Source organism: Apiotrichum porosum, assembly GCF_003942205.1.
Source record: "Apiotrichum porosum strain DSM 27194 chromosome Unknown scaffold_1, whole genome shotgun sequence".
Taxonomy (NCBI): domain Eukaryota; kingdom Fungi; phylum Basidiomycota; class Tremellomycetes; order Trichosporonales; family Trichosporonaceae; genus Apiotrichum; species Apiotrichum porosum.
In genome coordinates, this window is record NW_021167108.1 from 2,567,860 (window position 1) to 2,580,362 (window position 12,503).

Genomic DNA, 12,503 nt, shown 5'->3' on the forward strand with positions numbered 1-12,503 from the left:
TTGGTGCGGGGTGTGCCGCGGGGGATGAGGGTGTGGAAGCGTGGCTGGAGTAGGGAAAGCACCAGTTGAGGCTGATAAGAGAAGAGAGAAAGGCGAAGAGACGAGTCAGATCAATCCTTATGCTGATTTGGACGCCCTCTACTCTGACTCTCCTTCTGACGTCTACTTGCAGGCGCCCACGTCTCCTCTTACTCATATGACACGGGCGGCGAAAGATGGGTTTCTTGGCCCGATTGCCGCCACTGACCGCGGACGCCCTCCACCCAAATTCTCCCCTTCGTCTTCCGTCCTCCACAACATGTCCCCCCCGCCAGTCCTCGCTCCCTCTGTCCCTTTGCAATCCCTGCACGTCAACCAGCCCCTGACTCACCTTGGGTGAGCAACCTCGGCCGCCGAACGCGGCCCGTGGGAACCAACGGCCGCACTCAAGAGGGGGCCTCTGTGCCATGTCGGTCGGTGTCTCTCGCCAGGAGGCTTCCCCCCCTCCCGCTCCGCTGGCCGGTTGCCTGCCTGCCAGAGTAGAACACACACTTGGTTCCGAGACTGCTTGACAAGGTGAAGGGGCCAGCCCAAGGTCCGGAACCCAAGGCGACACAGTTAGTGGTACAGTAGTGGACATGTGGAGGGGGGGGTGACGTCGCCACTGATGGAACGCGTCGCCACTCGGCGCATCCTTCTTCGTTCTTCTCCGACGACACAAAGTACACAAAGGTCACCTGCCACCTGCCAAGATCCGTCCGCCCCGCAGTGCCCACAATGACCTCGCGATCCTACCTTTACAGACATCGATGCCACTGGGCCCCCCTCCAAGCGCTCATCGAGACCAGCCCGCTGGCCGCTGGTCGCTGGGCAGTGTGCGAAACAGGTCGCATTGGATTTGCAGCTCAGAATCCGAAATTTCAAAACTTCCGTCTCTGCCCGATCCACCCTACCATCAACTGACGTCACAATTGGCAGATTAGCGCGTGGCTCACGCCCGTACGCCGGCATCGTCGCTTCCTCGCTACACTCGGCCGCAGAGTGCGGCGAGGGTCGCGGACTGATTAGCAAAGCCAGACTACGTAGGTGGTGACAGAGGCCACGGATCGAGGCTGCTCGGGCGCGGCACACGGCGCACGGCAGCAGAGCCTGGACATCTGGCACGGAGGTTCTTAAGACCGGCCAGACCCCGTGCTGCTGCCGCGGTCGCCGCTGGCGCTGCTGGCGCTGCAGGTGCGGCGCGAGAAGCAAAAGTAGAGGACGAGGGGACGTGCGCGGGGCGGGGCATGTGGCCAACACGCAGAAGCGCAGAGGTACGGAGGAGGCGGAAGCCACAGCACCATCGGAAGTCCGCGTCTCCAGCGGCAAACGCTTGTTCAGACATGGCACTCATTTGCGAACCACAGGGGAGAGGGGGCGAGTGGAGGAGCGTGCGGTGACCGAGACAGTGGAGACGATCGGTCAGCATGCGGTATCCGCTCAGTCCCCCAGAAGCCAGAAGGCAGCAATCTCGCAGGCTGCAAGGGGCCAGAGGGTCCGTCGGTCGTGTGCTGTTGTTATGCGTGGGCGACTAGTGGTCAGTAGGTGAAAAGAAATGACTCAAGACAATCGCGCAAAGGTAGGCGCCTATCCCCTCCCTGCTATACATCCCTCACGTCCACCCCTGTACCCGTCCGACCTGACATCGCATGAGCAGTGATGCATGTTTTTCATTCTTTGATTTGCGTTTTGCGTATGAGTTGTGACTGTGTACTAGGGGGCACTGTCGTCCCAAAGATATTTTAAACTTTTGTTCTCTAAGTTGCTTTTTGATCGGCTATCCGCGAAGGAAATATTAAGGGCGGCTCCGCTAATCGCGCCGCGTTTATGCGAGGTGTGTTGGATGGATTTCCGATGGTCCAGAAAGCCGGGCGTCCTGTCCACCCCCAAGATGCATGCTGCGGATGGAGGGCTTGGGTGGTGGTACGGAGACGGTTATTGTGCATCCCTGCCGACGCCGCTGGGTGACGTTGACATCGGCGAGAACCGCACCAAGCAGCACCCCGTTTATGGGACCTCGCCGGCGTCCTCGATGACTTCGCGGGTGACCTCGTCGTCGTTCAACGGCTGCTGGGGCTGGTTGGGGTCGGGGCGCGCTGTGATGACCAGCGCATCGTCCTTGAGATTGATCTCTACAATCTCGCCGTCCTTGACGGTACCCTCGAGCATGCGGAGGGCGAGCGGGTTGGCCACCTGGTCGCGGATCACGCGCTGGACAGCACGCGCACCGTACCTGTCGCTCCAGCCCTTCTTGGCCAGCCACTCGCGGGCCGGCTCGCTGACGTCGAGCGTGATACGGCGGCCCGACAGGCGGCCCTGCACCTCCTTTAGGCGAAGGTTGACAATGTCCGTGATGATGTGTGGCGGGAGCTTGTTGAACACGACCAACTCGTCGAGACGGTTGATAAGCTCGGGCTTGAAGAAGCGGCCGACGTCCTTGAGGACGGCCGCACGGGCACTTTCGCTGACGGTTCCGTCCTCATTGTTCGCTCCGGGCTCATACAGCGCCTCAGAGCCGAGGTTGGACGTAAGCGCCACAATGGTGTTCTTGAAGTTGACCTGGCGACCCTGGCCGTCGGTGAGGACACCCTCGTCGAGGATCTGGAGAAGAATGTTGGCCACATCAGGGTGGGCCTTTTCAATCTCGTCAAACACCACGACCGAGTATGGGCGGCGGCGAACAGCCTCGGTGAGCTGTCCTCCCTCCTCGTAACCGACAAAGCCAGGGGTGGCGCCAATGAGACGCGACACCGTGTGCTTGTCGTGGAACTCGGACATGTTGAGCTGGATGAGGGCACGCTTCTCGTCGGCAAACAGGAACTCGGCGACAGCCTTGGTGAGCTCCGACTTGCCGACACCGGTGGGACCGAGGAAGAGGAAGGACGCCAGAGGGCGCGACGGCGACTGGAGGCCTGCACGCGAGAGGCGGATGGCGTTGGCGACGCGACGGATGACGTCGTCCTGGCCGACAACACGGTTCCTGAGTGAGTCCTCCATGTGGATGAGACGCTCGCGCTCGCCCTTGAGCAGCGACGACACGGGGATACCCGTGGCCTTGCCGACAACGACAGCAATGTCCTCGGACGTGACCTTGTCGCGAACAACAAGGTCGGGATGCTCCGCGGCCTCGGCGTCAAGCTCCGCCTCGGCCTTGGGGAGGCGTTTCTGCAGGGCCGGGATGGTCGAGTAGCGGAGGCGAGAGGCCTTTTCAAAGTCACCTTGGCGCTGGGCATTCTCGAGATCAATGCCGGCGCTTTCGAGCTGCATCTTAATGTCCTTGATCTCGTCGACGCGGCTACGCTCCCGCTTCCACGTCTCAGTCATGCGCTTTTGCTCGTCCTTTTTGTCGATAAGCTCAACGTCCACCTTGTCGCGGCGGCCGACCGAGAAGGCGTCGGTCTCCTTCTTGAGCGACTCGCGTTCGATTTCAAGAGTCATGATCTCGCGGTCAAGGGCCTCGAGGGCGGGAGGACGGCTCTCCTGCGCAAGCTTGAGGGACGAGCAGGCCTCGTCGACGAGGTCGATGGCCTTGTCGGGAAGGTACCGGTCCGAGATGTAACGGTTCGAGTAGACGGCCGCAGTCACGAGGGCAGAGTCGGCAATCTGCACACCAAAGTGGGCCTCAAAGCGAGACTTGAGGCCGCGGAGGATGGAGACGGTGGCGTCGACGCTGGGCTCGTTGACAATGACCGGCTGGAAACGGCGCTGGAGTGCCGGGTCCTTTTCGATGGTCTTACGGTACTCGTCAAGCGTCGAGGCACCCACCAGCTGGAGACCGCGGGCGAGTGCGGGCTTGATCATGTTTCCAGCATCGAGCGACCCTTCAGCCTTGCCCAGGTTCAAGAGGGTGTGGATTTCGTCAATGAAACAGATAATTTCGTCGGCCTGCTCGTCAATGTCCTTGAGAAGAGCCTTGAAGCGGCTCTCAAACTCTCCGCGGACACCAGTGCCCGCCATGAGCATGCCCAGGTCGATTTGAAGGAGCTTCTTCCCTTCCAACGATTCGGGAACCTCATTGTTTACAATACGCTGTGCCAGTCCTTCGAGAATGGCCGTTTTGCCGACACCAGCGTTACCGAGGATGACGGGGTTGTTTTTCGTTCGCCTGCCGAGAATCTAGTCACGTTAGCAAAAGTGCTCAAACTCTGTTCTTCTGTTTCGGGGCACACTCACTTGAATCATTCGCCTAATCTCGTCGTCGCGGCCAATGACAGGGTCGAGCTTGCCTTCCTTCGCCATCTCCGTGAGGTCGATTGAGAACTGCTTCAGAGTATCGCCTTTCTGCGGTCCTTGCTGTTGAGGCTGCTGAGGGAAGCCACGGTGGGGGAAGCCTCCTGGAGGGAATCCACCACCTCCTCCTGGCGGGCCCTGTGCATAGAAACGAACGGCTCCAAGAGTAGCGGGAGCGACGGTGGTGCGTGGTGGACGGATGAGCCGGGAGGTAGAGGGTGATGAGAGGTAGCGAGATGCGCTAGCTGCGGCGCGCGCCGAATGTATAACGCGCAGCGATGTTCCAATGTGTCTGCTTGCGAGGGACATGGTGAAGTGGATGGTCGAGAGGTGGGGCCGTCTCCCGTCGACCAGCAAGAGGGTTATAGATGTGAGAACGGATTCAAGGTACGTTATGGTAGTCGACACCCGAACATGCTAGATGCACCGCGGCTGCAAGGTGGAGGAGACAAAATCACGTGATGGGGCCCCGGATTATGACAGCATTTGCACGTGGGCTATAGCCGTTGGTAGGCCGGGGTGGGGCCCGGCAGAGTACGACCCAATCAGCCATGCATTGCTGGTGCTGTCGACGCGTCTCCACCAAAGTGCAGTGCATGGCCATAGCAGAGTAGACGGTAGCACAGACGCGATGTTGTGAGATGAAACAGTCGGCACGACACGCACGAAACCTGTCGCTGATGGCCGATGGATGAGGACAATGGCCCACCAGCGTCCGCGGTACTGGTCAGGACAATGGGGGGGATCGCCGCTGACGTCAAGGAACAATGTTTTTTTTCTTTGTTTTGTTTTTGTTCGTTCCACTTTGTCACCGCGTCCGCAAATCTCTCCTTGTCGGCAACCCCCACCCATCCTCACCTGTCTGCCGTCCCCCCCTTGTCGCGTCCCCAGAGGTACACACCCCCGAGCAGCAGGCTACGACTCCAGAACACCGAGCGCTGGTCAAAAAAGCGATCGATCTGGGTGATGGGAACGCCATTATTGGGGCACCGCGGCCTGGCCCGACCAGAGTGACACACTTACGCCGACGGGCCATCTTAACAATAGGCAAACGGCACAACAAGACATGGCATCTTCTGGAGCGCAGGACTTTCTCCCTGCAGTGCAACCGTGCCCGGGGCATGTTCTTTACATATCATAACGCTCGTGAACAATCTTTCGGCAACTTCTTCTTTTCTCACCCTCATTGGGCTTCTGGCCGCAGTAACATCCTGACGACCACCACCCACACACGACCTAGACCTCCTCATCGGTACGCCATCTCCTACACCCCAACGACACATGACTTCTCTCCTCAAACGCAAGCGTTCCGACTGTGACTATATCGATGCCAGCGCATACCCGCACATTATCGACTCCATCTTTTCCTTTGCGACTCCCTCGGTCCTCATTTCCCTCCGAACGGCATCTCGCTCGTTCCAATACCTGGCCGACACACTTCTTTTCCAGCATGTCGTCCTAGACCTCGTCCCGGCCACAAATCCGACCTCGCATCGCAGTCATGGACACTCGGTCCCGCTTGCCGAGCTCGTCCCGCCGTTTGCTCATTTGGTCCTGCTCACGCCATGTGGACACCGCCTACCCGGTGGTGACTGGGGAGACCGGTGTGTCGCACCTGCTGAGCGGGCCCGTTGGGCTCGGCTACTTGCCCACACGTGGATTGTTGATTACCGCACCGCGCCGGAACTCGCCGTTGTGGAAACGTACCCGCAGCTGGCTTCCGCACTCGCCAACGTCGACATTGTCCGCCGAAAAGTCTACACATCCCGCGTCGTCTACGCTCCGACAGTAGTAGAGTACGCCGATTTCACTCGTGATAACCCGTCTTTCCCGACTCCACGCGTCCATTTCGCCAGCCTACCGCACGGGCTCGCACGTTGGGTCCTCAATGTTCGGGTCGACCCGGCTAATCCGCCCGTCGAGGGCCGTATCACCATGCAAGGACCAAAGAACTCTGCCGGCGTGCCATATGGTACTGACGTCGTCGCCATCTTCAGCCAGACGCCCACATCACCTGCAGAAGTCCGACCATTGGCACCAGGTGCGCCAGCATGGGGGGTCCTTGCTCCCATCCTCGATTTGATGGTGCACCAGGCCCCGGTTGCGACACGGGGATACACGATTGTCGGCGTGACCCAGCTGCCACGCGCACTCCTTGGTATGCGTGCAGACATGACCGACGCAGAACTCGAAGACGAGGTCATTGAGTACATCCTTGCCCGGGACGACATTGACCTCTTCGAGGACGAGCGTCTGGCCATTCGGGACCTCGTTCGCTTCCTCACTCGCGAAGAGTATGCCAAGCTCTACGGCCCCGACTGGGATGTCATCTCCGAGTGGCCAGAGGACGACCTCAAGGCCAACACACTGGTCCATGCCTTCGTCCCAGAGGTACTTCAGGCAGAGGATCAGAGTCTGCGGTAGGTGTGGTGACACACCGACATTTTCCCTACCAAGGGTCCAACACATAGACAATGCAGGGCAAGATGCATATAGATGCGTGGTTCAGGCTTGGAAGGCCATGACTGGGGCTCGGTCGACTGAGGGGCTTTGAGTGGTTATCGGTGGCCCTCGATACGACACTGCGTCAGGCTCTCAACCAAGCATAGCTTCAGAGCGTACGGAAGGGATGGAGCAATCCGCTCAAGTCCTCCGTCCGTAGTCCCCCCAAACATGGCTAGCACATCCAGATGGAAAGTTAGCAGGCTTATCCGCCAATTCGTCAATTATCAGTCCCAGACCGCCAAGTAAGTCCTCGCACATGCCATGCATTACCATTTTTAGTTTTAGGCCTTCTTCTCCTTCTCCTCCAGAGGGAGCTCGAGCTCGCCGTCCTCGCTGAACCGCGTCGTGGGCGTGTTCTTGCCCATGTGCTTGGTATGCGAGCCAAACGCAACCATCTTCTTGTGAGAGTTGTAAAAGTTGACGCGCGTGTACGCAAGAGTACGACCAAGCTGCACCACCTCGCCCACGCCGTGCAGGTCATCGCCGACCTTTCCGGCCGGGCGCACAAACTCGCACGAAATGTTGACGGAGGCGCCAGTCGGGGGGACGATGCCCTTCGACTGCAGCGCCAGCGAAGTCACCGTGTCAGTCAGCTGTGGGTTGTCAGTTCCTCCGGTGACAACGCTACTCAGCGAGGGCGATTCTCAGGTGCTGTATACTCACCGAGAGGAGGACACCACCGTGGACAGTCTGGGATTAGCAAGAACCTTATCGTAGGCTTACGTTGTGGTTGTTGATGTGCTCCGTCCCAATCTTCAGCGTCGTGTGCACGTAGCCAGGACGAGCTTCGTTGACGACAAGCTAAACGGGTCAGTGCTTCCTCTCAGGACCTAGTTCAAGAAACCACCTACGCGCTTCAAGACGTTGCCGTCGTGGCCTGTGGGTCAGCGACTGCACTTCACATGGTGGCTCCCCGAGAGTGTGGCCAACAGATGCCCGCCAAGCTTGGCCGGGACCTTTGTTGTCGATCCCAACACCTCGGAACGCTCCACCCCAAGGACACCAGCTAGGTCGGCAACTAACCGGCTTTCGCAACGGTCTTCGCCCAGGTCTGACAGTCAGCAACGTTCGTAGCGATGGCCTACCTGGCGGACAAAGTTGAGACAGGCCATTGTGTGTGAGAGATGCAGAGACGAACAACAACAGCGGAAACGGCTCGTTGTGCATTGGACGGCCGCGTCTCGGCATCTCAGCTCCGAACGCCGGGAACCTTGGGGCCGTTGCCGAGTATTTGGTTCCGACAAAACGGTCACGTGACTACATATAGTATTGCGCATTGCGTTGCCATCATGCAAAGTGGCACTGGGCACCGGCATGCTCTTCAGCCGTAAGCACTCAAGCAAGAGAGGTTGCACAGTTGCAGGCCGTGCTAATCATTCATTAGGTTTCATTAGGTGGCTGATACCTTTATGGAGATGCTCCTTGGTTCGGTGGAGGCCTGTGAAACTTCAACCTCATCTTGTTATTCAGTTCAGTGAGAGGCGCCTCGCCTCCCACGTTGTATGACCGTTGTTCTTGACACTGGACCTCAGCTTCCTTTGAGTAGTATAAACAAGTACAGATTCACGAACACAAGCCTCGTCGAGGTACATCTTAGTGGTATGCCTCTGACACGTCCACACAAACGCTATCGACCCCTGACCCAACCGACCCGCACCCACCCTCCGCCCGTCGTCAACCGCCTCCTGTCGACGCCGCTCTTTCATGAAGCTAAACGATGCCGTTCAGGAGCGTCTGCAAGCAGCCCCGCCGATCAATCCGTGCAGATCCTTGTTTACGTAACGGCCGCTTAGCTCAGCTGGTTAGAGCATCGTACTAATACCCAGTTTTGGTTACTAGTCCATGCGGAGGTCGGCAGTTCGATCCTGTCAGTGGTCATTTTTGGCCCTCTTGCGCATCCGGAGGCATCTCTTTTGCATGTCAAGTGTTTACTGGAGTGCGGAGAAGAGTTTAGAAGAAGTTTGGAAGAGTTTGGAAGAGTGGAAGAGTTTGGAAGAACAGCGGTGTCGGGACAGAATGTTCTTGCGGATGGTGGCACAGTGGCCCGCCTCACTTGCGCTGTTAAGACTAGACCGATGGTCCGGCTTCTGGTCCGCTGCGCGACACAACGAACGCCCCTCTCTGGCTCTCTGTGATGATGTGATGTCGAGCTCTAGAACATGTCCTGTCAAAAACCACCAGCCGTGCCGAAGAAGCGGGTTGCCAGGGAGATACGCGACTGTACTCAACTCTCCAGCGCTTCCAGAATCCCCAAACTAATGAATTCACCGCAGACTCAAGCCCGTGGCTTGTACCTGTTTGGAACAGTGGGAGCCACGAGGACGAACAGAAGTACAGGAAGCAAGGCGGGTCGTGTCAATTGCCACCCTCTGCATCCGCAGTCGGCGACCAGCAGGCCTTCATCACCGCAAGCTCGCCGCTGGCTCGCCGCAGTCGCCAAGCACCTGTGTCAACCGGCATTTGGCGGTATGATATCTGGGACATTGTGACAGCCAGAAGACCCAAGATTGCAGCACAGCCGTCTATCACACTCAGCTCGCGGGCCGCTGGTACCGACACCCAGTCCCACAGTAGTGTTTGCACAGACCTGGGTATTGGTTCAGCCGGATGCAAACCGCATCTGGCGCCAAGAGTTTTCGACCCGGAAAAATGGATCGATGGCCGGCGGCCGCAGGTGTGCATGTGGGCACACTACATGAGTTCGGTGGGCAAACGTGCTGCTGCGGCGACCAAATGTGTGGGGCTTGTGGGACATTGTTACACCGCACAGGGCTATTGTTAGACCGAGAGCGATAACCTGAACCAAAATTGAAATGAAAGTGGCGGCAATATTCTTGTTGGATGATGTCGTTGCATACGTCTGCTATCCATTGCATACCTACAACTCTGCGCTACTGATAACCATAGCCGTCTACCAAAATCACACCCTCCCATGCTGTGCACTCTTTCTTCTCTCAAGAAGCCCTTTCTCCTGTACCTTGATGCAATCCACAACCGCTATTATCCCCCTCAGAATCAATGCTATCGCAGACAGCTTAGTAGCGCCAGCGGAAAGCAGGGTGCTTCCAGTCGAGGTCCTCGATCTCCTTGGTGGTCATTCCATCGAGAACGGCGTCGACATCAATCTTCTCGCGACGCTTGTTGTCCCACTTCAGGTAGAAGAAGAGGCCGACAGCAGTGAGACCCATGGTGGCCGAGGTGGCGAGGTTGAGACCGTTGCCAATGTGGTAGTTGGGAGCGTCAAAGGGGAGGAACGACCTGAGATGTCAGCAAAATCGTCGCAGAAACACTCCGTGCCCAAGCTAGACCAGGTTTATGTCGAGAAAAAAGGCGCTGGGGCCAAGGTCGAGGTGGGATTGATAGGCAATGTGCCACTCCCAATAACGCCTTCCTTGGCAAGTCCGATTCCTTCATTCTCGACTCAACCCTCTCAGATACTCACCAAGTAGCGATGAGTCCGCCAATGTTGCCTCCCATAACTGTAGTTCCAATAGCAGAGGCACGGGCAGTGTCCGAAACTGTGTTCGCGGCCGACTGTGCGTTACACAGAGCTCCAAACGAGAAAGCGCCGGCTCTGTGGGCCACGTTAGCTTTTGGTGGATGGAACAGACATGTCGAGCGGCTCACCCAATGAGGAAGGTAGCTCCGTAGCGCACCATGGCCTTGTCGGTAGCGAGGAACATGATGTAGCCCGTAGACATGAGCGGGGCCAGAATGAAGAACCACAGAAGCATCTTGCGGATACGCGTGGCGGTGTAGTTGACCGCGAGAACAAGGACGGCACCGACCAGGTAGGGAGGAACAGTCATGAGCTGCTTGTGAACAGTGGTGGACGTCGGGTAAATGGTGGCGATGATAGTTGGCAGGAAGAAGGCAAGACCCTGAACGGTGACATTGTTGAGCATAAACATGAACGAGGTGGTGAGAGTGTTGGGCGAGATGATGCCGCGCAGGACCTTGGTAGTGTCCATCTTGTCGAGAACCACAGTGGTGCCAACATTCTCAGTCTTCACGCGAGCAATCACCATGTCCTTCTCCTCCTCTGTGAGCCAGCGAGCAGTAGCAGGCCTGTCGGTGATGGTGAAGTACGTGATAACGCCGAGTCCCATGGTAATGATACCCTCGACAAAGAAGAGCTGTTGCCAGGAGTGGATCTTGCCGATACCATCGATCTGAAGAATGCCTAAGAAAAGTCAGCGCCAGGATACAGGGAAGCAGGATACAGCGGAAGGAAGGAGCTTTTGGAGGCCTTTTTCCCATTTTTTTTCTTTTGTGTGGGGAGTGTCTGAACTCCGCCTCCTTCCATTCCATCATGAAGCACAAGACAGGAAAAACACCAACCGTATGCCAAGAGACCGCCAAATGCTCCAGCTAGAGGGGCCGTGACGATGAAGAGAGCGAATCGGAAGGCGAATTCCGACTTGCGGTACCAACGGGAGAGGTAGTAGGCGACACCCGGGAGCATTCCAGCCTCAGCCACGCCGAGGAGGAAACGCACGGCGGCGCAGTTCGAGAAGTTGGTCGTGAACGCCGTCAGGAACGAGAAGAGCTGCGAGAGATTAGTTTCTGGGACCCAGTCGAAAGACGTGAGAACTCACGCCGAAAAGGACAGCAATCATGGGGAGGAAACGGCCGGGACCCATGTACTTGCACAGCAAGTTGGCAGGAATCTCCAGGGTGACGTATGAGATGTAAAACACCGTGATGAGGATGTTGTACTGGTATCCCACCAGCCCAAGGGCCTTCTCGAGGCCCGCAATCTTGGCATTGCCGATGTTGGCACGCTGTGAGATGCGTCAGTGGGCGGGGAGAGCGGAGAGGACGGAAATCGACGTACGTCAATGAAACAGAAAAGGTAAAGAAGAGAAACCGAGGGGATGACGTGCCAGTCAATCTTGCGCACAAGCTTGGCCTCTGCCACAGGGTCGAACTGGACGAGTGAGTGACCTGAGGGTGGTTAGCAACGTGGTCACTCGGGTCCGACGGTGTGTGGCGTGCGGCGTGCGGCGGGGGTCACATGCCACACGTGCCACCTGCCATCACCTTAACACCTTGGCACTTTTGCATTTGGCCCACCGCACATGATGTATGCGGTGACCGGGTAGCCCACTCGCACTGTGCTACTACTCACCATGGGTGTCGGTGGCGGCATGACCACGCTCAGCGGCAGCATGGGCGTTCTCGTAGTGAATTTCAGACGCCGAGTCTGGCGCCTTCTCGTTGTGTTCAAAGTGGTGCTTGTCGAGATCGGACATCTTTGCTGATTTACCCGCAAATGTCAAGCGTCGAGCTGTGTAGTTGCCTGTTTGGTGTCTGATATGAAGGACCAACCGCGGGATGTGGAGAGAAGATAGAGGGGACATGCGGTCTTTATATCTAGTCGCATGTGCTGGGTTTGCATACCCGGGGCCGTCGTTTGGCTGTGATGAATGGACGTCGAGCAACACCCTAACCGCGCGGGGACGTGCGGGGAAATGTTACTCCCTCCCCACCGGCAGTCCGGGCCCCATGGGCACAGTGAGCAGGGAGAGAGGGTATGGTGATCTGATCCGGGGTAACCTCTCCCACTCCGGATGAACGAGGACCGAGCGACAGCTCGGTGAGAAGCCGTTGTTGTGTGGTTGGTTAGCACGACGAGGTCGCCGCCCAACGGAATGCGCCATGATTGAACACCGACTGCGCACCCACAAGCGGCCCGGATATGGCTTGGCATGCCGGCATGGAACCAAAAGTAGACCTGTGGCCTGTGG

General features: G+C 57.8%; 4 protein-coding genes and 1 non-coding gene across 5 annotated transcripts; 2 read left to right on the forward strand and 3 right to left on the reverse strand.

Annotated features, from left to right (window-relative positions):
• Positions 1–2,025: 2,025 nt before the first annotated feature.
• Positions 2,026–4,557, reverse strand: HSP78 (chaperone ATPase hsp78; the record flags this gene model as incomplete). The annotated part of the gene is made up of 2 exons (XM_028616738.1): positions 2,026–4,134; positions 4,192–4,557. 2 exons carry the CDS (start codon positions 4,555–4,557, stop codon positions 2,026–2,028), a joined length of 2,475 nt encoding a protein of 824 aa, XP_028480595.1.
• A 972-nt stretch (positions 4,558–5,529) lies between these two features.
• Positions 5,530–6,672, forward strand: EHS24_000928 (uncharacterized protein; the record flags this gene model as incomplete). Its single annotated transcript, XM_028616739.1, has 1 exon — positions 5,530–6,672. One exon carries the CDS (start codon positions 5,530–5,532, stop codon positions 6,670–6,672), a length of 1,143 nt encoding a protein of 380 aa, XP_028480596.1.
• A 362-nt stretch (positions 6,673–7,034) lies between these two features.
• Positions 7,035–7,865, reverse strand: EHS24_000929 (uncharacterized protein; the record flags this gene model as incomplete). The annotated part of the gene is made up of 6 exons (XM_028616740.1): positions 7,035–7,346; positions 7,417–7,443; positions 7,477–7,554; positions 7,605–7,630; positions 7,777–7,804; positions 7,839–7,865. 6 exons carry the CDS (start codon positions 7,863–7,865, stop codon positions 7,035–7,037), a joined length of 498 nt encoding a protein of 165 aa, XP_028480597.1.
• A 671-nt stretch (positions 7,866–8,536) lies between these two features.
• Positions 8,537–8,631, forward strand: EHS24_000930. The gene has a single exon. It is a non-coding gene; the product is annotated as a tRNA-Ile (tRNA).
• A 1,157-nt stretch (positions 8,632–9,788) lies between these two features.
• Positions 9,789–12,008, reverse strand: EHS24_000931 (uncharacterized protein; the record flags this gene model as incomplete). Its single annotated transcript, XM_028616741.1, has 7 exons — positions 9,789–10,011; positions 10,196–10,327; positions 10,381–10,936; positions 11,095–11,302; positions 11,352–11,537; positions 11,591–11,700; positions 11,885–12,008. The coding sequence occupies 7 exons, from the start codon at positions 12,006–12,008 to the stop codon at positions 9,789–9,791; spliced, it is 1,539 nt and encodes a 512-aa protein (XP_028480598.1).
• Positions 12,009–12,503: the final 495 nt, after the last annotated feature.